Raw genomic sequence first — 25,270 nt, forward strand, 5'->3', positions numbered from 1 at the left:
TAGGTAGCCTATCTATAGTTTCAGTAAGTGTGAGGAATTTGAAACTAGTGTGGCAATAAATTAATTGCTTGATTATCTGTATTAACTTGTAGTTGCGAAATCCGTGTAGTCTCAGGAATCCTTATACCTGCTTGAATTAATAATGAATGCAACGTATATACGTAATTTCCATTTGCGAGGTTTAAAAAATTCCTATACACTGACAAGCTGATTCTATAAATATATTTAATTGCCGGGTAAATTGGCCAGTATTATATCTCAAAAAGCACACCAAAATAAATAATGCATATAGACCTACACGTCCGTAAAGTAATCAGTTTCTATGCAATTATCTGTGTCTTGGCAGTGGGTTTATTAGTTTGGCAAAGGACACAATCTGGCTTGCTATTTAACAGTTAGAGTTAGTTAAGCCGTAACAAGTATGGCATCGGGAGATGAGGTTTTCACAACAAACTATAACAATTTGACAGAGCTGCAATTTACCACAGATATTACAGAGAGGTAAGAGGCATACTATGATTTAGCATTTGTTTCAGTAGTTTTAAACAGGCAACAGGCAACTAATACATAAAGTTGTTTTATTTTAGGAAAAGGTAAAATATTTTTTATTAATAAATCCAGTTTCCTTATATGTCTGTTTTAGGTCAAGTTACAAAAGACCATTCAACGAAAATGGAATCATTTTTACTGCTACTGTGTTTTTTCCATTGGCGATTTTTGGAGTCTTGGCAAATTTGTTAACCTTTTTAGTGATCTACAATTCTCCAAAACTGAGGTAAATACAATTAAGAAATTACATAAAATCAATCAAACAAATACTAAATAAAAATGTATTATGAAATTTCTTCTACGGCATGCGTATTTTTCAACATGAATATTTGTTTCAGGTCCACGTTTAATTTCTTCATCATGAGTTTATGTGTATCAGACTTCTTGTCGTCGTTCATTAGTCTTCTGTTTGTATATAGACGGACTTGGGGGTTTGAGGAATGGACCATATCAGATTTCTTATGCAAGGTGATTAATTTAGTGTGGTAGGGTAAGATGGGACATGTCTACAATTGCTTTTCTTATCACATTTGGTAGTAAACAAAGAATAATTAGGAATTCTATTTATCGTATTCCCGCCACCATAAAAGAGATCGTTGTTAATTGATTAAAACACGATTGGAAAATATGGGATATTATGTGTTAACGGTATCCCATCTTACCCCTATTTTACACAGGCTACAACATTACAAACAACATAAAAAAATGGTGTAATGTTTTTTAATAAATTTCGCTCGTTTTTTAGTTTTATTGGGCAGTAGACACTGGGACATCTGTATCGACTTCGTTACATATCATCATGTTCAGTTTGTTACGTTTCGTGTCAGTTTCTTTCCCGCACAAGTATAATCGAATTAAATTCTTTGAAACGAAGGTAAAGTATTTTGTATTTAGCAAGTTTGTTATGCAATATGGTAAAACTAGTATTATTTAGATGCTGGACTTCAGTTAAGAGTACTCTGTTACTATGTATATAGTATAGGGAAAGATGAGACGCTTTTGTAATCTATATTTTGTCGACTAGATTGGTATTAAACATTTAAAGATTTATAAAAATCGTACTCCACGACTGCCATAGGCCGTTGTTAATTGTTTAAAACACAACTAAGATATTTGGATATTATGTGCTAAAGATGTCCCGTCTCCCCCCACCCTACTATACTTTGTAGGTCGTTTCCTATATCCTTAATGTGTATTCGCTGTCACACAAGCACCGTGTATAAAAGCGTAATGATTGTCATTACTTTATAATGAATAATAGATAAAAACATTCCCTCTTTAATCTAGATCATTATTGTTATGATTTGGATAATATCTGCGGGCGGAGGTGCAATTCCATGGAGTATTTGGACGGGTGCTGTTAAGATAGACCGCAACGTTGTTTCAACTGTTTCTTCATGGCCGTCGTGTACTGTTCTACTTCAATGGTAGGAATGAATGTAAAATTAATACGCAATGGTTCATAGATAATTTAGTATTGTGTAGGATAAACCAGTTCAAATCCTACACTGTATATGGATACATCGTCTTTTACTACGTCCCGTTTGCTTTGGTTTTGATTATGTCGGTTTTGGTCACCGTATCATTGCATTACAAGCGCAAATACAGACTCAAGGGAAAAGGTAATACTTAAATATAAAGCGAACGTTATTTTAAGCATAAATACATTTTTTTAATTTAGCAACTGATTATCACAAGAAAGACATTGCTGAAATAATGAGACGGCGAAAAGAAAACCAAGCGATCGTACAACTATTCCTAATAGTTGGGTCATTTTTTATTGGATACATTCCAAGAACAGGTGATAACTTAGGGTGGGGTAAGATGGGACATGTTTTATTCTGTAGTCCCATTTTTAGTAAAAATGGGGGGGGGGGTAAGATGGGAAAAGATGGGGTAAAATGGGACATCTACTTTTCTTGTCTCATTTTTAGTAAAAGTTGTATAACGTACTCCTGATTCTCTAGGGGAGCGTTGTTAATTGTTAAGATCGGGAAATTTGAGCTTAGGTTAGGTGCTGACGGTATTCCGTCTTACCCCACAGTCTCCGTACCTATCTTAAGCTGTATACTTGAACGAGAAAAACACACATTCCAACTAATGTTCATTTAATGTAGGTTTTCATGTCTTTTCTCTGCTGGTGCAACAGAAAACATACGAAGATAAAGCACTACATTGGTGGCTTGGTGTTGGAGAGTATTTATGTCTCCGTGTTAGTGAGTGCTTGAATCCTATATTTTACAACCTAGCTTCCAGGTATGAGTCTTATGGTGGGGTAAGATGGGACCTGTTTTCATTCTTTTTTCTTGTCTCATTTGGCACAAAAAAAAAGTATTTCAGAATTTTTTTTAACTGTATTCTCGCGACTCCAAAGAAGCGTTTTTGTTTGTTACTTTTAAAAAAACAGGAAACATGGGATTTGGGTGCTAACGTTTTCCCATCTTACCCCAGATTATTATTCAAAAGTTATAGTAAACTACACTTCATACCTTTATAGTAAAATGCGAAAGGAAACGACAAACTATTTGAAAAGAATGTGCAGGGTTAGAACAGGCGGTGTACAACCAACAACAGCAAGTGATATTTCAACATTCAACTGATGATGCGTCAAATATAGCAGTTTGGGGTAGGATGGGACATCTTTTTTATTGCGTTTTCTTGCCTCATTTGTAAACAAAGAACGTTTCAAGAATCATATGACTGTTTTAACACGATCCGGGTATTGGATACTTTGTACCAAAGGTGTCCCCATCTTACCCCACAGAACTATATTATCGTTTTCAGGTTTACACTACCCAGTGAGTAAATACCCATACGAGGTAAACCGTTGTATGACACCATGAATTATTCCTCTGTAAATAATATGCACATACCTTATTCATAAGAGAAACGCTGGTCTGTTACCAGAACTATTTGAATGTGCGTTCGTTCGTTCAGTATTAATATTAATTTGTATCGCTAAAAGGATGTATTTTAATATATTAATATCGCCTAAAACATTATATCAGAATTCTACAAGTTTCATTTTATCAGTAGTATAGTACGGTGGGATAAGATAAGACATTTTTATTATTATGTTTTCCCGTCCCATTTGGCAGTAACAATGTTTTCAGAATGATATAACCGCAACCCCGCAACTCTTAAAACAGCGTGTTTTACTGTTCAAAACAACATGGAATTAGATCGTAACTTTATTCCATCTTACCCCACAGTACTACACTATACATTTTCTTTCACCGTTGAGTTTTGTGAAGGTAAATTTCCTCGCTAGATGTCACTAAATACACACGTAGTCTCGTTAAAATCATTTTGAAAAACGTGGCGATAACTGACTTTTCGTATAAAATGAACAATTATATTCTATAGTCGGGTGGGAAAGACAAGACATCTTCAGCACATAATACCCAAATATCCTGATCGAGTTTTAATTAAACAATTAACAACGGTTTATGGTAGTCACGAGGATACGGTTTTATAATTCTTAGAATGTTCTTTGTTTACTACCAAATGGGATGAGAAAATAGAATGAAAAGGTGTCCCATCTCCCCCACTCAATGTACATGTAAATAAAACGTTAAATGAATTATAATAGAATCACGCTACTTTGTAGAACTGTGCACATTCAATTTTATTATAACTCCAAACAGCAATTAGGCGTCTATAGGAAGTCGCCTGTTATCGGGTTGTACGGTGAACATTGTTACGTAACAAACAGAATTATGTCCACATGAATGAACAAAGTTTATCAGCTGCGATCGAGACTCAGTTTTTTGGTTCTTGCAGTTGATGCTGAAAACATAGAATATATTCTGGTCTTCTAACGAGGTAGCTTTGTACACCACATTTTGAAAGGCGGAACTGACAGTGACTCATGCAGTACAATGTACAGCGTGAAGCTTTGTAGGTCCATTTGCGACAGAGCGTTCCCTTTTAGCAAATTGTGTCTTGTATTATTTCCTGCTAAGCATGGCTTAAAGTCACAAGCAACTAACTTGTATTAGCCTGTGCCACCCAAGGTGTTTTGAAAGCAAGGTAAAACCGCAGTAACCGGTCAAGTTACTAAAACATCAAGATAGCCACCTGCTGCTTGCCTCACGGTTTCATAAAATATCTTTCTAAAGCTTAGTACTTAAACTGGGAATATCTTTATTACGTGAAACTTTATACAGTCGCTTATCTCTTGTGACATCATAGTTTATCGATTTATATTAAAAAATGGATTACTTTTCTACATGGTAAGCCGGGCTATAATCATGTATGTCAAAAAGTCTAAAAAGTTTTGTTCAAACACTAAAAAATATTTGCTACGGTTCAAATAATGAAATCATAACAAATGAGTAATTAGGGTGTAGCTAACTGAAAACTAACTTTGAAAGTGAGTGTAATAATAAAACATTGTTTTAATCAAATAATGACACCGATCGCCCAACAGCACGGTTCTGTTAAACTTAAAGTAAAACTGTATGTACAGATATTTAAATAAATACGCTTTGAAAATGAGTGTTATTAAACTCGAACAGCAAGCCAGAAAACCGGCATTTAGTTATGACCCCAATATATAAAACAGCGTTTATTGCTGCACGGCATATTATATACTGGTGGGGAAGTACAAATAAATTATGTACACAGTTGCGGTGGTCCCAGTTGGGAACCACCACTCCCTGCATGCACTAATATATCGGATGACGGTGGAACAGCAAGCAACCGTGACGATGCCACAACAATATTACACCTCTCACACGTCAAGCAAAGAACACAAGAGCAGTTTGCCACTCGCCCAGTGGTGTCGGGTATGTACTGTGTGTCTGTTAAAAACTCACGCAACCGCCCCAATTCGGTTTCCTTAACTTTGCAATAAACAATACATTGCAGCTCGCTATGCTTACATCTGCAAATTATGTATTCCGAAAATATAACTGTTTATGATATTTTTAGATTTAAAAATGCAAAATTACTTTGAAATAATTACTACGTGCATTTCGTCTTAATTTTTTGGAATACGAATTTAAATCCAGATTCGCTGACTAAACATAAAGTGTCAATAGATTAATCTTCTGCCATTCTCTGCTGTCCATCTTATCCCGTACTCTGGTTTTGTTACTGTACAAACATTGAGCTGAAAAGAGAGATCTTGCCCAATCCTCTTTGGCGTACAATGTCGTTGTTGGCTACAGTTTTAACGTGGGAAATCTTGAAACTGTGTCAAATAGCTGGTGTACTTTGCACCGGCAACGGTTTTATCTCAATGAGTCATCTATCCAGCACCTTTCGAACTTTGGAACGGTGTATAAAGATAACCAAAACACTACATTAAGACGAAGATAGAGTTGGTTTTACGACTAAACTGTTTCCAAAACACACACGCTAAGTCGTATTTTTCGACCAAGAAATACACTAGAAAAATATATCTTCAGCTTAGTATTTAGTTTTAGCTTCCAGCACTTTTTACTTGAGTTTTGTTGCAGGTTTCCTGATTAAACATATTTTGACGTTAATAGGATGCATCCCTAAAATGATAATTGATTAGTCTTGACCTGTTTTTGGTGTAAAACTAGAATCATTAATCAACTCATGTCCGGATGCACCGAAGGGTCACGGTTGGGCCATCGTTACAAGTATGTTTAGGCTATACGTGCTCAAATCACATGAACACGAAATCTTCACTTTATACATGTGTCCATTTTTGCATGTATTTTAGCTCTTATTATCTGATATATGTTTAGGAATTAAACATAGTGGAAAGGGGTAAAATAGAACATACTTTCATTTTTTTATAGCTGTATTCTGTAGCAAACAAAGAAAACTTAAAGATTTATAAAACTGTACCCTCACGACTTTAAACAAGAGTCTCTAATTGTTAAAAAAAGACCGAAAAAACAGGATTTAGGTGATAACGGTATCCCAGCTTTAATTACCCCATAGTACTATATGTATTGTAATGTGACAGTTTTAATTTGGCAGCAAAAAGAATTTCGTTGAGGCGCGAAGTTTTTGTACAGTTTCGCTTAAATGAAGTTTGAACCACCAGGTTTTGTTCTTGTCTGACACGGTGGGAGAACAACGTATTGAGTTTCGCTGAATAAGTTTAGACAACAGTGCATGGGAACGGCTGTATTTTGCTGCAATATTTTGATATTCCATCAAACTTGTCTTGCGATTTTTCTGTTTTTTTATAAAGTGTACAGTGTCACACATTGTTTTTTTCAGCAGACATAGTGAATATTCTGTCGAAATGCAATGGCAAGATCATACGCAATGAACAGTTCTTCTGTAATAACTCACGCAAAAACATGGAATAATCAATTAACCGAATCCCTCACGACTCTAAAACAGCTAGCATTATTTATTGTTAAAAACACGATTAGGAAATATGGTATGGTGTATGTACCGGAATCCATCTTACCCTACACTACTATATCATTAAAATACTAAACTATCAGAACAATTTCGCTTGAGGAGGCGCTCGTGAGGGGCCCTTTAAATATATTCACCGTCATTTTCTGTTGAAAATCAATTGAAAAACAGCGCCTCACCAAAAATTGTACATAAACGAGTTATGGCAAATTACAACATGTATGATCGACAGTAAGTAATGGGTTCTCATTTCTGGAACAAAAAGTGGCCATCGCTCATTGCTTTACCTAATCATTTTTTTTCCCCATTAATTCGTTTTTGTTCCCATTAATTCTATTATGGGGGAGAATATGCTTTAATTTAATTTATCAGACTTGTTTATGTGGGGGGCGGCATGATAATTACCATACCTCAGTAAGCGACGTCATGCCTGAATTCAGTAGTCGAATATAATTTATTATCAAAAGGCATATAGTACTGCCGGGGAAGATGGCATACGTTAACACAAATATATCATATTTTCCGATTGTGTTTTAAACTATTAACAACATTTTAGGGTCGCCAGGTGAAAATCGTTTAAATATTCGTTGTTTATGTCTAAATAGAACAAGATAGACGAATGTCTTATTATACCTCATGCTACTATATGTGCACTATTTTACATTATAGCTGATAGTTTAATAAAGAAGGAATGTTGTTTAATCCTTACACCTTATCTTAGGCATATATTATGTGGTGGCACTGGAAAATATTTCCGTTTAAAACGAGACATTTAATTGTTTCACCAGCCACCCGACACAGGCTCGATTTTAACTTTATAAAGATCAATAAAACTCGTTATGGAAAGACAGATGACGTGACAATGGCGGACCAGGTAATTGTCTTTTAATTGACTCGTAATCTAAAGTGGCCAGCAGACCAACAATGCAATACGTATCCCGTTCGGTAAAATAGTTAGAAGTTACAAACGATAAAAACATCAGAGACCCTCAGTTTCTAAACAACGGATATCGGTGACTGATGACACTTCTGTGAAGAAACACTCTATCCTATATCAGTAGTTTCTTAATCGATGATGTTTAATCAGCGGTTCAATCAGACGTATAATGGGTATAGTCTTATAGAGTAAGATGGTTACCGTTATAGCACCTAAAACCCCATATTTTCTGAGTCCACAGTTATATTAATCTGTAAACATTCTTTGTTAACTAAAAAAATGGGTCAAAAAGCGGCAGAATGAAAACATTTCCAATGTGTATAATACGGGTTAGTCAAACCAGCAGACTTGTGCCACATACTATCTGTATATTGTTTATATTATTCTGGACATAAATTTAAATGTAGGGTGGGGTAAGTTGGGATATGTTTTCACTTTTCTTTCTTGTACCGTTTGGTAATAAACAAACAATATTTACAGAATTATATAATCATATGACCCCGCAATTCCGAAAGAGCGTTGTAAATGTTTCAAACGCGATCAGAAAACATTGAATTTAGGTGCTAACGGTACTATACTTCCCTCCCACCGTAATATATGTTCCAATTGGCTTTATTATACAGTATTATATTCTATTGGTTATTCAAACAACGCTTCGGCAGCTATAATGAGTTTCTTTTATTCGCACCGTAATACTTATGGCGTAGTATTTTCAACGCCCATTGTGATTTTCAGTTTGTTGGTACAAGCAATGAATTTACGGAGATTTCTGTCCTATTTGTGAACTGATCACTGCGGAAAGGAACTTTTGACATTCGTATATGTGATTAAGGGTGGGAGGAGATGGGACACCTTTTTATTTCATTTTCTTTTACAATCTTATAGTAAACAAAAAAACAAACAAAAAGAATTATAAAACCGTATCCTCACGACTCCCATAGACCGTTGTTAATTGTTTAAAACACGATCAGGACACTTGGATATTATGTGCTAAAGGTGCCCCATCTTACCCCATCCCACTATATTTACTATGAATAGCTGGTTCAAAAAACATATGTTCAGATGTCTGTACCAAAACGTTGTCAATCGACAAGTTCAATAATTATACAATAGATTTGTATTTACCCAGTCAAACACGAATTTAATTCAAGTTTTTTGATGGCACCGTTCAACTTGTCAAACAAGCGTACATTGCAGTTAATTTGCCAACACAAATGAAGTTCCAGGCGACATATTGTAAACACGGCGCGTATAATGACCATTCGAGCCGCATTTATTTGCTTTTAAGCCGATCTTGCCTAGCGTGAAATCGCGCGAATGACGTGTAATGCCACGCGTCATAAGATCATTGTTAACGCCGACTTGAAAGCTGCCACGGGCTGTAAGTAACTGATCTCCGCCTAATTACCGAGACTAATTTCCCGCTGTGGATAAAACATTGGAGCCGACACCTCGCCTCGGCGGACGCCTTGTTCGAAACAACTGCATCAGCATCGATCCTTTGTTTAAGACCAAACAATACCTCGGTAAAATTAATGCAAGAACTTAGCGTTTTTTTTGGCTAAATTAATGTAATTCGTATGAAACAGTATAGGCTATACCGTATAGCGTGTTTTAATATGGTGGTTTAGCAAAAGCTTCTTTACAGTTCAATTACGCCAGTAAGTCTAGCCGAACTGCAAAAATACGGGTCGTTCTGAAATAAGAACGTTTTTGTGCTAGGACCATTAAAACCATTAGCGTTTCACATACGAACAGGAACCATAACGACATATGAACTACAAAATTATTTGTATATGCTTATGTGTTGTCTTAACCGTCTGTACCAGTCCGTCACACCGGGTTCGACTTCTATAAACGGCGTAATTGCAACGAAAAGTAAACAAGTAAATAGGTTGAATAAAATACAGGGAACGGCCATGACAAAAACACTTGTCCACTTTTAAAATCACGAAATTCAAGCCGTTTTAAGGTAACACAATAATTTTAAACCAATTTTGCAGTTTAAAAGCGCTCTTCATTTACCTGTAATCTCCAATTACTTATATAGAACTGCGTCTTATATTGCGCTGTTATAAACCGCTTAATCAGCAAGGGCCGTTCACAGATAAACATTGGCACATAATTGTGTGAGACATTCATCAAATTTTAAGAAAATCCGTAAAGATTTTCTAGTGACGTGTCCGTTGCTGTGAGTCGCCCAGTTCCCCCGCCGCGAGAAGATTAAACTATAATTGCCGACGCATGAGTACTGTAGTGATGTTAGTTTTTATAGTTATAACATAGTTAACACAAAAGGATTTTCGGACCTTGTGCTTTCCATATATCTATCAATGTAAATTACTTATATTACTGTGGGGGGAAGATGGGATACAAATTGGACGATAAAGTAAAATGAAAACGTGTCCCATCTTTCCCCACCCTAATATATATATACGATTTAATTCATCTATATATAAATAGAACATACGTTTTCAAGTATGACTTTCATGCAGTAAAAGTTAAATTTATTTTTAGTATCAATGTGTAGGCATTGGCAGGTGATATTTCCTTGTGAGGCACAGCCAGGTGCAGCATGTTTATTAGCACTCATGACGCTTGTTTGATATTCATTGATCTGGAAACGAGCCCGAAAGACCGAAAACAGAAAATAAACTTTTTCTGGTAATTTTCGCCATGACTTACAATGAGTTTATTTATGCAGTTTAATGTAAATTCTACACCGTTAAAAATGATTGATAGGTATAACTATTTAGGGTTCCAAAACATCCGCGTACAGTTCGAATCCTGTATTTGCAGTTTCTGCCCTATATTAACTGATACGGGATTAACCTATTTGCTTGTATTGGCAAAGAAGCATTAACCAGGTAGACTCGCGTCTGTGTGGCGACCTGTATTAGGTCGATTTAACAAAACCCATTTTTAATCGGAAATTTTTATTCGATTAGTCCAGTTTAAATATTGTGCAAAACAAACTGCTGAAAATAAATTTTGGAATAAAATTTTGAAATAATATTTCTAACTAATTAAAACACCACTCTGTATTTTACGTATTTATTATTTATATAAATCTGGTTTAAAACTAAGAGTTATATAATATGTACGTTAAAAATCTGCTAAAATCTCACGAAATTTTCCATGAATATCGAACATATGTCGCAAATAATGAAGGGACAGTGACCGTGTAATGGCAGCATGTGACTTGTTTTGAAAAGCCGTGGAATTGGTGTTACTTATTCGACACTAACATGACGGGAAATTCAATATGTGGACAGATAAGCTTACAATAATAGCAATAATCGAAAGCTGGAGCACAAAATTGTTAATTATGCCTGAACAAAGTCGTCCTAATGCAAAATTTCGCGGTCTGCGTGGGAACTGTCTATAAAAACATAGACATTATGCAAAAATTGATGAACCAATGTTTTTTAAAAGTTATACCGTCCCGTTTACCTTAAAACGACCCGCTTTATAGTTTAAAACAACAACTCGTAACTTTTAATGTTATCTTTGACAGACTACGATCCGGCAGTGGATGTTTTTCTTTAGTGGCAAGAATACAAACCATTAAGGCTTTTTTGGGAAATCGGTCATTTTGATTATTTTGATTCTAAATTACCGTCTGCGTTTAATAGTTGTGTCTTTACATCAAACAGTTTTTTCAGATTCCGCCAGTACTAAACTATTGGAGCTGTGATCAGACCGCAAACTACAATATGCTGTGTTTAATAAGTAATTTGTCTGCTGCATGGTATGCTAATAAGATAATAAATACTAAGGTATACGAATTAATTCATTTGTTTCTTTGCCACAGCGGGACTATGTTTTAAAACAGTAGGATTACAATGCATGTATCGCCACACACCCATGCTGCATAATAATGCCATAAAATTTGTATCGGCTTAAAATGGCTTGCTGTTATACGCATTAAGGATTATAAGACCATGTTTAATGTTGTTAGACATCACCTTATGTTTGTGTAAAGTCTTACCTTGCAACGGCAGCAACACAAATGCTAGACCCTGCTTAATGGGGGCAGCGTTTTTCTTTTCGTCTGCGATCGCGTCTTTTGTTTCCCTCCCAGCTAAAACCGACAGCAGTCGAGCAGAGAGCATTCAGACGCCGAGGCAGTTTATGGTAGATTGGCTCAATCAGCGCAGGGCCGTTGACATGGTGATGGACGCGTTGCTGTTTTAAGTTGGTAGACAAATTTAAAACCTAGAAATATGGCGGATATTAATTAAAGGTCGACATATTAATTAGTTCTCTTTCATGAGATTTTTACAAAGGAAACGTAAAAAACTGTTATTGTTTAAGATATTTTTTACGATTTATTATTATTTTTCTTTGGCTTTCGTGATAATTCAAGCGTCCATATAGAACAAGGACAGGTAATTAAAAATAACAGGCAGAACACTAGGCCAGTGTTTGATGTTATAGCGCGTTATAATTACAAGGGCGCGTTGTTCAAAGTGTGAAAGACGTGTGGTTTAGATAGCGGGTTAGTGTGATACCAGGCACGAGTGTGTGATTCGTTTTGGTGGTCAATCATTTTGCGCGTGTATTGAAAAGCGATCGTTTGTCAGGGTGCGGTCGCAAGGCAATTACGAAACAATACACGCAGCTCTGCTGCTTTGTCTGCACACCACGCATCTGGTCAGGTAGATTCGGCACAGATGGTGTCTGGGAAGTTATCGGCTGTAAAACTTGCAACGCAAGATCACTGCATGGTGCCGCACTCGTGGCTATCAGCGTGCGAATAACTTGCAACGTGATAATTGGGCGTGGGAGACTGTGGTTTCATAAGGTTCAGTTTAGGGAAAATTCGCACTTGTATGACGGCTATAGTGAAAATATAATTGCTGTCTTTTTAGAAAATGAGTTTTGTGTATAAGGTTGTGAAAATTTCGTAAGCTAGTTAGCGATAGGGTTGATTTAGTTTTGATAAGTTGTTTGTTTTGTGGGAAAACTTTTGATCGTTAAGTTGTACACGGGCCCGATTCACTAGGGTTACGACAATGAACAATAGTGTTGAATTTCGGCGTGACGCAGTTGATGACGTTATCTTTTACCTACGTTCGGGAAATGGCTGTGTGGTTTCAAAAAAAGTACGAAATTATCACGTATAGGAAGTAATATTCGTTTATAGATAAATCTCTGTATTAAGTCTTCTTTTCCGTGATCATTTTGTTTTTTATTTTCATGTTGTCGGTCACCCGTGTTTCCTGCACTTTCATGCTTCGTCGGTTTTTACAGCGCGCGTTTGTGACGTCACAAGCGCCAATTAGTCACCTCACCAGACGCGCGAGCCGCGATCGAAGTAAATTAACTGCGATCAGTTACCGACGGTTTTATTGCCGTCATAAAACGCGAAAGAAATGATCAGCACGTTTGATGCAGCCTAGAGAGCACGCTTGGTGTCATTCGAGCGTTTTTAGCGAAACTGTAGGAGTAAACAGTGAGCCTTACCCAGGAAACTAACCAGCAAGTCACGGGTCGCCTGGGCACACCTAGATGGGGTAACGTTTTGCACGAAGGTCTTGTCATTTACCACTTCTGAGTCAGACCCCAAAGCACCTGTACAAGTTGTACGGAAACATCGTTTACGTATAGCGGAGCGGGTATTGTAGTATATAACCAAAAGTAAAGTAGTAAGTGCTATTGTAGGCAAAACGCGGCAGATTTAAAACTCAGATTTTTCGACATGTTTTGACAGATACCTTTTAAAGGCGTAGTAATAAAGCTGAACAGTTAAAAGCAATGTTTCGATTAGTTAAACTCTACTTTCTCACTGACGAGTTTTCGTCAGACAGTCGATAAAATCGAATCAACAATCGATATTTCCAAACAAATAAAAGCCAATAATTTTATTTATCTCGTTTAAGGATAAATTATCGCGAGTTTTTACATTAAATATCAGTTCTTACTGCGGTGATAGTTTCACGTATCTTGGCGCGCTTGAGTTCGTATGGCGGGGTAAAATGGCACACGTTTTTATTCTTTTTTCGGCACATGTTTTCATTGAAGTTTTGCTAGTAAACAAAGAATATTTACAGAATTATATACCCGTAGCTCCGACTCTTTTTAACTGTTCAAAATAAGATTAGTAAATATGGGGATTAGATTCCAATGGTATCCCATCTTACCCCACAGTACTATATACACAGTCTTTGTTTAACCCATTGTGTTTCCAGTAGATGTTTCGCCCTTTAATACTCATATTTTCGTATGTTCATTCTTAATTGCCAGTTTGCCGAGATTTTATTTCCATAAGTTTATAATAACAATGCAAAATTTTTGCCCTGAATTTTTTATGTAATGTAAATTTAGACGTTAAATATTTATCGTATAATTTCATGCACCTAGTAATTTAGAAAAGTTAAATTGCTTTTTTTATTCAATACCTATGTTTATCGGGAATCGAAACATTGTGTTTAAAATCTTTATACTGAAACCAATACCTTTAATAATTAATGTTCAAGCGCCCGGCAACAAAAAGTTTCGTAGACTGACAATACGGGTTGATGTGAATAATTTATATCAAGCACTGTCTAGTCTTATCGCACGTTAATGCATTCTGGTGGCCCCGAGCCTCGTGGCTTTGACGGCGGGATTTCGCGCACCCTGGGCCGGCCGAACTTAATTAACTGTCGGGCCCACACAATGAATCCTTTAATTGGGTGCTGGATGAACATAGTTGAGTTTCGAGTCCCGAGCGACCTTATTAGGACTGTACGTTGAAGGTAATTGGCGTGCGGTAGTTGCAAGGGAATACATGTTATGCGCTGAAACACCAAATACGTAAACCGCAATCCAACTAACTCAATTGCTGTCAAGCAAAGTCAGTTATCGTCTATTAGTTGGATTTGCTCCATGTTTTCCTTCGTTTTTCTGCCATATTACTTGCGATACACCGTACAGTATAAAAAGGCTTATATAGCGCATTGATTTATTTGCTGTTACAGCCATACAAGTCGCTATTACGTTGCATTAAGCGTGTTTAAAAATAAACCGGAAAAATGCTCAATGATTTTCCACCCCATGATAATTCCCACTTAAAAGCGAAATCCGGATGTAAATATGCAGCGCACCAGTGGAGCGAGAAATGTATTGTTACCCAGCCACACAAACCAATGTCAAGTATCGATAAGAAATTCCCACAGGTCTAAAATAAAGGTGATATGATTCTTGTGGAGCGCGAATTAATTTCCCTGCATCAATATTAATTATATGGCGCTGATTAGACAATGGTCCGGCAAGGTAACCCATTCTTGGAGTTTTTTTTCTTCGAGCAGATGCGCCAACCAGAGACTACGGTTTCTCGTATTGCTGTTTCGTGCTTTTAAGAAATAGCCGAGGCCAAGTTTATCTTTACCCACATAATCATTATTAAAACGCCGCTAAAAAAATTTTTTGGTTCTCTTTTTTAAGGCGACGTAATGGGAGAGTTGTCACGTGAGTAACTTGACTGTGGCGACAATCGTCCAAGATGTATTTTCCCACGATCGCTCAAGCTGTGCTTACGTCACAACTTACTTACCTTCGGATCAGATACCCTTGCGAACTTACCTCTCTTAGCAGCTTGTAATCCGAAATTGATACGTGAATGTTGGCAGTTAGGATTTTAGCAGCAAACTTGAAATTTCTTTGTTTAAATCACACACATAAACCTGTTTCCCCGTCACGGATGCATTGTGTATTATATTCTAATCGTATTTAAGGATTTGGGTCGAATTTTGTGTCGAGTACCACGTCGAACTGTCTGGCACGAATTACATGCATTGGGTGTAGGGGAATATAAAGGGAGACTGGCGCCGCTTGCTTCTTCAGTTGAATTGGTCGCAGCGACTAATCTTCCGCAATTAAAGTGCGCAGTCCTTATCGGGCAACCATGCGTCCATTTTCGTAAGAGGGCAGCAGCCAGCGACAAACACGCAAGAAATTCATCAAGTTAAAAAGCGCAGAAAAAATAAGAGCGACTTAATTGGCTTTGGACACGCAAGGACGCCTTGGCCCGTGCGAAAATTAATGTGGCCGCGAAATGCGCGGATCAGGTTTTGGTCAGTGTCACAGGGTCAAATGACTGACTGGGTTGCATGGGAAGGCAGGGTTACTGTGTGTGGTGTAACAACTTTAGGGCCGAATTCTCACAGGATCATTACGCTAAAAGTGAGATTGTTTAACAGAAAGCTATACCATAGTAGGCTGGGGGAAGTTGGGACACCTTTAACATATACTATTCAAAAATCTCGATCGTGTTTTAAACAATTAACAACGATCTATGGGAGTAATAAGGAAACGGTTTTATAATTCTTTGAATGTTCTTTGTTTACTAACAACTGGGCGGAAAAAAAAGGAGGAAAATGTGTCCCATTTTTCCCCACTCTCTACTATACGACCGTTTTTGTAAATGTACCATATTAAGAATTCACTTACTATAATTCTATTTCTTTATTACAGAAGTAGCAAAATGAATATAATTGTAATAACTTTTGCGGTCACGCTACTTTCTATATTCAAATTCCAAAATACTAATGCTTCTAACACAGTATCTTTGCGGGTGTATGTTAACGAAGGAAATGCACCAGGTAAGTGAAATGTTTAGTCCTGATATGGATTATGAACCTAAAATATCTAGCCCACAATTTATGAATTCGAAGCTCGATGCTGCTTATTAAAAGTGTCACCTGCAAAGCTTCCATATGCGTGGTAACTAGTAAGCGGGCACGAGGTGTATGAAACAGAACACCCGTGTTATAACGACTCTGTGCATAAGTCGCATGAATTCATTTAACTTGTATTTTTTGCAGGGGAGGTTGTTGCAGACATGTCCGAAATATTTGGCTTACTTTGGAAAGACAGACTCGATCGTCACTTCAAACTTCTTAATCAGAAAATAGTTTCATCGTCGTCATTTAATTTGCCCACTTCGCTGCAGCAACGCCCTCATGCAGTTGCACTTGGTGCTTCTAATGGACTTATGACCCTGCGTAGAGTCGTGGACAGGGAAGTGGAATGCGGCCAAGCGAAGGAATGTATTATAAAAGTTCAGGTAGGACGATTCATAAATATTTGATGTCCAATACACGACTGTTTCTCGATATAAAAAGGCCGTTGTGTGTAACGCCGTTTAATGGCTATGAAAATGTTCTTGGTATAAATAATAGATGCCGTATCAAGTCTAATGATCTGGTCAAACTGTGCGTTCAAGTTTATGAGCTTATGCCAGGGTTAATCTGAACACGAGTGATTAAAGATTCATGTACAAAGTGCGGGAGCGATACAAGTTGTAACAAGTAAACATTTGAACCTTTACAGGCCGTCATGCTTCCACAAAGAGTTTTCTCTCTTCTGAATCTTGACATTGTTATAAACGACATCAATGATAATTTGCCCAAATTCCCACACAAACCAATTGTACTAAATGTGAGCGAAAGTACAGCATTGGCAGAACCTGTCAATCTAGACGCATTCCAAGCTCGTGACCTTGATTCAGGTAACATTGGATTAACATGTGTTTAAATGTGCATGTATTTAAACTGGGACTATCATACAGCAGTTACAACAGGTAACTCGTAAGAGGGTACGAGGTGTGTGAAACAAAACACACGTGTTATAACGACTGTCGATGTCCCGACGCGCAAGTAAATACGTTACATTCATTTATTCATTCAGCTATTTATTCGTTATTAATTCATTCGTTTATTTATTAACACATTATAACGACTGTCGCTTTCTCGCCACGCATATGATAAAGAAAGTTACATTCATTTATTCATTCATTCATTCATTATAACAAGTATTGCATACAGGTAACAACTCCCGTATTTCGTATTCTATTTCGCCAAGTAAGCCGTTTGAGGTCCAACAAGGGGTTGATGAGGCGGGCCGACCTCATTTACAGTTGCTTCTTAACGCTGAATTAGGTAAGTAAAACAAGCGATTTTCTATTCTGTTCTATATTGGTGATGTCATACGGCGAGGCCCGCCAGGGTACCTTGGATTTAGGTTTAGTCTATATTATATAGTATAGGGTCGGGTAAGATTAGACATGTTTTTTATTCTTTTTTATTATCCTATTTGCTAGTAAACTGAGATCATTTACAGAAATAAAAAGTTATGTCCTCACAACTTTAAAACGGTGTTGATAATTTTTAAAAACACGTATTCTATTTTACCCCACAGTCTTAAACTTTTCTAAATGACATACCACGTTGATAAACCCTTTAAACAAATCTTATGTTAAAATACTTTTACAGATTATGAGACAAAGTCGGTTTACCATTTGACCCTTCACGCAACTGACCACGGAAAACCCGCATTATCCAATCAAGTTACTGTCAGAATTATGGTGACTGATTCGAACGACCACAGCCCTGTGTTTTCCACAAGCTCTGAGTTGGTGATCGAGTTGCTGGAAAACCAAGAGCCTGGAATTATTCAAACTGTTCATGCGACTGATAGGGATTCTGGCGAAAACGGTCGAGTAAGATACTTTCTTGGGGACGAACCACAATCTGTCTCCCATCAGTTGGTTACTGTAGATGAAAATTCTGGAGAAGTTACTTTGGTCAGAAATCTTGATCGGGAAGTTCACGATGGGTAAGTCTAGAAAAGTCAACATTAAAATAAAAGTCTAAAATGTTAAAATTTAAAAATGGAAAATATTAAAATAAAAACATAGGTATAAAAATGTTAAAAATAAAACAACATTAAAATAAACATTAAAATAAAAACGATGGTCTAATAATGTTAAAATTAAAAAAACTGTCAACAGTAAAAAAGAGTGGTCTAAAAAAACAACGATAAAACTGTTTCTTCTCTTCAGCATGAGAATTCTGATAGAAGCACGTGATTCCCCAGCGACCAATCAGCGCACGACTCGCATGTGGTTGGTTCTTCGTGTTGATGATGACAATGATAATGCTCCAGTTATAAATATGAACTTTATTGTAGATGCTGACGGCCAAACAGGTTCGTTTTTATCGAGCTGCATATTTAAGGCCAAAAATTGTGGAAATAATATCGACTTAGATAACAAACCAATTCAATTTAATGTGTTATGCAACTAAAATAATTTTATGCGGTAGAAATATTTATTGCCCTTATGTAACGTAGTTTTTAAAGGTTAATTTCGGATAGTTGTTGTATCATGTGACATAAATGGTAGGGTGGGGTAAGGTGGGACAAGTTTTTATTCTCTATTCTCGTCCTATTTGGTAGTAAACAAGCTATAAATATACAGGTTTATAAAACCGTAGCCCCGCAACACCAAAAGAGCGTTGTTAATTGTAAAAACACGATCGGGAAATATGGAAATATAGTATAAAACCCTAAACTGCTTACACGAAGTACGAAATATAACGATGTTATTTTCTCCAGCATATATATCTGAAGCATCTCCTGTCGGAACATACGTGGCCTACGTTAGTGCTACTGATGCCGACCATGGAAAAAACAGCGAAGTAGAAATTTCCATCAAGACATTAATCAACGGGAACTTTGTATCTTCCGGACATTTTGAACTAGCAGCTGATGGTTTGATCGGGACGGGTCTTGAGTTAGACCGGGAAGTCCAGAGCATTTACAAAGTTGCTGTGATTGCATGCGACGCAGGGGATAAAATAAGGTAAAAATAAATTATATAAAGAGTAGAGTGGGGAAGATGGAACAACTTTTCATTCTATTTTCTTGTCCCATTTGGTGGTAAACAAAAAACATTTAAATAATTATGAAACCGTGTTCTTGCGACTCCCTTTTTGACCGTTGGTAATTGTTTAAAAAACGTATTTACAATATGTTTTTACAATATTAAATTAGTAATATCATATATAATAATTATAATATGATTTTGTTCAGGTGTTCACGCAACAATATCACTGTCATTATACTTGACGAAAACGATCACACCCCTGTATTTAAGAAGTCAGTGTATGAAGTTACATTGTCAGAAGCTGATGGAATTGGAACATCTGTCATTACTGTATCTGCATCTGATATGGATAGCAAGTTTGCACCCGTGTGGACAAAAAACGAGGTAAGAATAACTTAATGTTGTTTCAATTGCTGTAATGTTTTGTCCCTGGTACATATACTCGGTTTTTATTGTTTTGGTTATAATTTTTTATATTAAAAAAACGTTTTATTAAAATGTTTTGTTTTTTTGTTATTTAAGAAGACAAGAAGCCTTGATTTTTATATTAAAATTATTCTTTTTTGATTTAAAAAATATTTTTTCGTACAGGTATTTATAGTTCTAATTTTTTGTTTGTTTGTTCTAGAATAAACAGCTGGAAATTTCACTGAACGGGAAGGTTACTTATTTAATAGAAAGTAGCGATAATACGTTCTCGGTGGATGCAACGACAGGAGAAGTTACGTTGGTTCGTCCACTGGATCGAGAAGGTCAAAGCGAATGGGAGGTAAAATCATTTTGCAAATAACACAGTGTTTTAAATGATTAAATATTTTATATTCCGGCGTTTAATTTGATTTTCCGATATAGTACTGTAGGGTAAGACGGGATACCTTTAGCACATAATTCCCATATTTCCTGATCGTTTATAAACAATTGACAGCGCACTTCCAGCGGTGCTGCTGAGCTTCAGCTAATATTTCTTTTAATATTCTTTGTTTACTACCAAACGGGACGAAAAAAGCGAATAAAAACTTGTCCCATCTTACCCCATCCAACTATATTTTATATGGTTGCACTTAGCATATCTTAATATTTTTTTTCCTATTCTTACAATTTTTTTATCCAGGTAAGAGTTATTGCACGAGACGGTGGCAATCCATACAGGGAATCTTTTTGCACCTTAAAAGTCACAGTTTCTGACGTAAACGATAACCGACCATTGTTCATTTACCCTGCTGTTGAAAACTCTACTGCACACGCAACAATACTTCGTGACGATGTGATTGCCCGAATACAGGTGAGAATTCTTGCTATATTAGTAATGTGGGGGAAACTGGGACAACATAGGCTACCGTGGGGCAAGATAGGAGACCAAAAATCAGAAACATGAATAAACAAATATAACTGTTTTATCCTTGCGTGTATAGTGATAAAATCTCATATTTCCTGTTCAACAACGATCTTTTAGTGTTCCGGGTCTACCGTTATATAATTCTGTGAACATTCTTTATTTACTACCATATGAGACCAGAAAATAAAATTAAAAACATGTCCCATCTCACCCCAGCCTACTACACGTTATTCTAATTACTTTTGAACTTGCAAATTGTAACGTTCGAACTTTATCCAGGCGATTGACTACGACAGTGAGAAGTTCTCAAAAGTTGAGCTTTCAATGGTTTCCGTGGATGGCTGTACCAACTTGCAAGGGGTCGATGGTAACTTGCCATACACTTACTTTATCCTTGATACAAAAACCGGTGACTTGAGGCTCAACATGAGCACAACTGATCTCAACGACGTTGTGGGCACGCACAGAATTATTGTGAAGGTGAGAAATGAAAGTATTGCGTTTATATGGTTTCAACGAATTTTATAATACTGTGGGGTAAGATGGGATACTGTTGGCACCTAAACGTCTGAGCGTATTTTTAACATTTAACAACGCTATTTTAGAGATTCGTGGTGATATAATAACAAAGTTCTCTAAATATTCTTTGTTTACTATTAAATGGGGAAAAATAGAAAATAGAATAAAAACACGAACCATCTTACCCCAATCTACTATACAGTTAGATCAAAGTTTAGATAAAAATTCACAAGTTTATTAAGCATCTAAAATTACATTTAATACTCAGGCAAGCGACAATGGAACACCGCCTCTTGAAATGAACACCAGTCTCATAATAGTGGTGTCCGACACCTTGCTGTTGCCATCTCAAATGTACCACGAGAAAGAAGATGCTCCGTCTGTTCCTGGACTCGCGATTTCAACCAACTTTCTGATTATCGTGATTTCGCTGGCATCCGCTACTCTTATTTTACTCATTGTTATCACAGCAGTGGTCATCAAATGCAAAAAGGACAATAAGGTAAGATGCTTGTTTTGTTTTTTTCCATATGTATTGTTTGGTGGGGTAGGATTACCATTAGCATTCCTTTTTCCCGTCCCCGCATTTGGTAGTAAACAAATCATATTTACAGAACTTATAAGCGTAGATCAACGATACTAAAACAACGTTGTTAATTCCTTCTAAAAGAGATCTATTTCGCCTTAACGGCATCGTCAGTCTCTTATTAAAATGAAAGTTTTGCCTAAAAAAATCTCCTAAATGGCATCGTCAGTCCTTTATTCATTTCTAAAGTTTCATGTTTTTTTAGAAAATCCGAACATACAACTGCCGGGATGCGGAAAGCGAGAATGGCTGGGAAGAGGGGAATACTGACAAAGCACAAACAGTGAACAACAGCAATACCAATACTTGGTCCAAGTCTGTAGTCAGCCATGAAGGTTCATCACAAATTACAGAGAACGAACGACTATCGACTCAATCAACTGAAAACAATAATAAGCAAGCGAAAGGGGCCAGGTAAATAATTATACCGATACGCAATTACCTATATACTTAAATTTACATTTATACTTATGGTAATGTAGGGTTGGTACCGTTAGCACCTATACCCCATATTTCCTGATCGTGTTTTTTACAACTAACAACGCTCCTTTAGAGTCACTGGCCTACGGTTATATAACTCTGTAAAGAAGAGAATAAAACATGTCCCATCTTACCCCAACCTACCATATTATATCAACTCGTATATGTTTTAATAACAGGAAGCCATCAGATATCAGTTTAAATTTTCCTCTTCACGTGTCTTCGGGTCCGATGTTAATGACGTCACGACAAGACCCTGCAACGTACAATGTGACGTCATCAATGATCAGACCACCGTCTTTGCTCACAACGTTTTCAACTGAAGGAAAGGTAAAAACACACTCACTTAATGATTTGTATTGTAGTAGGGTGGGGTAAGATGTGAAAAATTAGATATGTGGCAACTCGTAGCCGGTATGAGTTGTACAAAAACACGAAATGTTACACTTAACTATAATTGCTTTAAGCCGACACTAATAGGTTGTCTAAATTGTCATTCGTGCAGAAACACAATCACCCAAAAAGTTACATACATTGTAACTTAGAAGCGAACACGAGGTGTATGAAAAAGAACACCCGTGTTATAATGACTGTAGTTCCCCCTCCACTCGAGGAACATTCAATCATTCATTAAAATATATATGTTTATTTCAGATTGCACAGCCAAGACTGCATGGTCTTCTACCACACATAACATCACATACGGATGGAGACAGTGGGCGTGGTGACAGCGACCCGGATACTGGAAGTTACGATGTTGTAAAAGATATTGGTAAGCTGCATTTGAATCTATAGTCAATTTAAAAAAAATACAGTAGCCTTTACTAACATTTGAATGAATGTAACTTACTTATATTAGGAATTGTTCAAAAATCTGGCCTAAATCAAGGTCCGAAAAGGACATCACCCACATAAAATATAAACTTGTTTTATTTTCGCGTGGAGGAAAATGACAGTCAATATAACACGGGTGTTCTGTTTCATATATAGTAGGTTAGGGGAAGATGGGACACCTTTTCATTCTATTTTCTCGTCCCATTTGGTAGTAAACAAAGAATATTCAAAGAATTATGAAACCGTATCTTCACGACTTTCATGTACCGTTGTTAATTGTATAAAACACTATCAGGATATTTAGATTTTACGTGCTAAAAGTGTCCCATCTTCTCCCATCCTACTATACATCTCGTGCTCGCTTATGAGTTACCATGTATTTATGTAATTTTGTAAGTGATTTTTTTTGTATGGGTGATAATTCGGACAACCCATTTGTGACCACTGGGTTAGAGCAATTAAACTATGGATAAAATTTCGCGATATATTTATATCCGCAAATTTTAAAATGACTATTGCTCTAATTTCTAATAAGAAAATATTTTCAGATTATCTTCCATCTTATTCTTACGTCAACCCCGATTCTCAAAGCAAAAACATGAAAGCAGTGGTGTCTAATGGTATGGGCTCTCGGTGTACCGATGATTGCAACAAATACGGACACAGTGATGCATGCTGGATGCCTTCGCCAACTAAAGGTAAATTGTACAGCATTAAGAAATATAGAGTTAAATGGATAATATTTGCACATCATTTTTTTATATCTTAATCTTGTTTTTTAAAAGGTAACAATCCTATTTTAGGGTCCTGGCAATATGGTTGTATATAGCTTTGTAGATTACCTTTTTTATTTCCAAATGAGATTATAAAAGAGAGTTAATACATAGAACATCTTACACTAATCTACTATAATTCAAGTGTTTTGTCTGTATAGAATACAAAAGTGCGTTTTATATTTGCTGTCGTTCAGATTGATATTTTTTTTAAACTTTTTTAGGTCAATATTACGCAAGTGCAGATAACGAAGTTTCACGAAGCTCATGTTACACTCAACCCACGTTCACCCAAGCGAATAGTGACATCGACTTCCAACGCGAATACAACCGAGTTCTTGAAACCATAGAGGAAACCACTCCTGTGCTCGAGTCGACCATCGGCTATGAATATGAACCGGAGGTTATGCGGCAAAACGTGCGCCGTTCCATCTGTCTATCTCGTCTTGCATCAGAGTCACGCTTGCTATCACAGTCCAGTGAGCCCGAGGTCTACCACAGCGGGGTTCTAAGCAGACAGTACGGTCTTTGGACAGACGAATACCAGAAGCCAATCGGCGTTCGACCGAATTCACTCTCAGCATCTCCAGCGCCGTCTACCGGCCCCGCGAGTTCCCATTTATCCGGCAACTCGTCTTGTCCATCAACTGTTTTTACACATTGCGATACGGACAGTAAGACCTCGTCTAATATTGTTGCCCCCAAACCCCATTACCTATCCATGACTTCCCGAGCGTCGACATTACCTTGCGAAAACAACCCCAACATGAAAGAAACTCAACAAATTATCAGCGACATCGACCAATTACTTTCAGAATAAAACACCATCAAAAATAGTTTCCTGTATTCTGTCTTTTCATTCTTTAATTTCGCTTATAACTCCAATATAGGTCTCCTGTCATTTTTTTGCGAACCAACGTTTCAGTGTCCTACTCCCAGGTCAGGTTCATCGCGGCTCTATACGTATAGGTGAAGTGAAGTCCTACAGCTTCACACGGCATATGAAGGAAGATTTAGGCCAGAGTTGGGATATTTCACCTTTTCACAATTGTTACGTTTATTTCTTCTTTTGGAAGTGCCTGTAACGAAGATATTATTGTCTGATGCTTTTTCACGTTATTTTTGCGCTTTCTTTCTTAACAACATACTGTGAAAAATTCTTCAGTATTTCTATAAAAAAACAACAAAAATATTTCAAAATTGCTGCGTATGAATCAAATAAATGCAGTATTACAGAAACCCGCTTCGT

General features: G+C 36.8%; 2 protein-coding genes across 2 annotated transcripts; both read left to right on the forward strand.

Annotated features, from left to right (window-relative positions):
* The first annotated feature begins 381 nt into the window (after nucleotides 1–381).
* On the forward strand, nucleotides 382–3,149 carry LOC101242167 (growth hormone secretagogue receptor type 1-like). Its single transcript, XM_026835823.1, has 9 exons — nucleotides 382–501; nucleotides 644–775; nucleotides 888–1,017; nucleotides 1,295–1,423; nucleotides 1,837–1,976; nucleotides 2,035–2,171; nucleotides 2,231–2,350; nucleotides 2,667–2,805; nucleotides 3,047–3,149. Exons 1-9 carry the CDS (start codon nucleotides 422–424, stop codon nucleotides 3,147–3,149), a joined length of 1,110 nt encoding a protein of 369 aa, XP_026691624.1. The 5' UTR covers nucleotides 382–421.
* Nucleotides 3,150–16,262: 13,113 nt separating this feature from the next.
* Nucleotides 16,263–25,260, forward strand: LOC100184757 (protocadherin-18). The gene is made up of 17 exons (XM_002125417.3): nucleotides 16,263–16,428; nucleotides 16,651–16,892; nucleotides 17,159–17,336; nucleotides 17,653–17,766; nucleotides 18,100–18,442; nucleotides 18,669–18,814; nucleotides 19,223–19,469; nucleotides 19,700–19,877; nucleotides 20,122–20,262; nucleotides 20,605–20,775; nucleotides 21,109–21,309; nucleotides 21,617–21,850; nucleotides 22,140–22,348; nucleotides 22,594–22,744; nucleotides 23,069–23,186; nucleotides 23,797–23,946; nucleotides 24,246–25,260. The coding sequence occupies exons 1-17, from the start codon at nucleotides 16,311–16,313 to the stop codon at nucleotides 24,839–24,841; spliced, it is 3,537 nt and encodes a 1,178-aa protein (XP_002125453.1). The 5' UTR covers nucleotides 16,263–16,310; the 3' UTR covers nucleotides 24,842–25,260.
* The last annotated feature ends 10 nt before the right edge of the window (nucleotides 25,261–25,270 follow it).

Source organism: Ciona intestinalis, chromosome 9 (genome assembly GCF_000224145.3).
Source record: "Ciona intestinalis chromosome 9, KH, whole genome shotgun sequence".
NCBI classification, from domain to species: domain Eukaryota; kingdom Metazoa; phylum Chordata; class Ascidiacea; order Phlebobranchia; family Cionidae; genus Ciona; species Ciona intestinalis.

Coding starts and splice junctions, on each gene's coding strand:
- LOC101242167 (XM_026835823.1), top strand. CDS start 422: ATGGCATCGGGAGATGAGGTTTTCACAACAAACTATAACAATTTGACA. Junction 2,172..2,230: donor ATACAGACTCAAGGGAAAAG/GTAATACTTAAA, acceptor TTTTTAATTTAG/CAACTGATTATCACAAGAAA. Junction 2,806..3,046: donor TTTTACAACCTAGCTTCCAG/GTATGAGTCTTA, acceptor ATACCTTTATAG/TAAAATGCGAAAGGAAACGA.
- LOC100184757 (XM_002125417.3), top strand. CDS start 16,311: ATGAATATAATTGTAATAACTTTTGCGGTCACGCTACTTTCTATATTC. Junction 17,337..17,652: donor AGCTCGTGACCTTGATTCAG/GTAACATTGGAT, acceptor TATTGCATACAG/GTAACAACTCCCGTATTTCG. Junction 19,470..19,699: donor GACGCAGGGGATAAAATAAG/GTAAAAATAAAT, acceptor GATTTTGTTCAG/GTGTTCACGCAACAATATCA.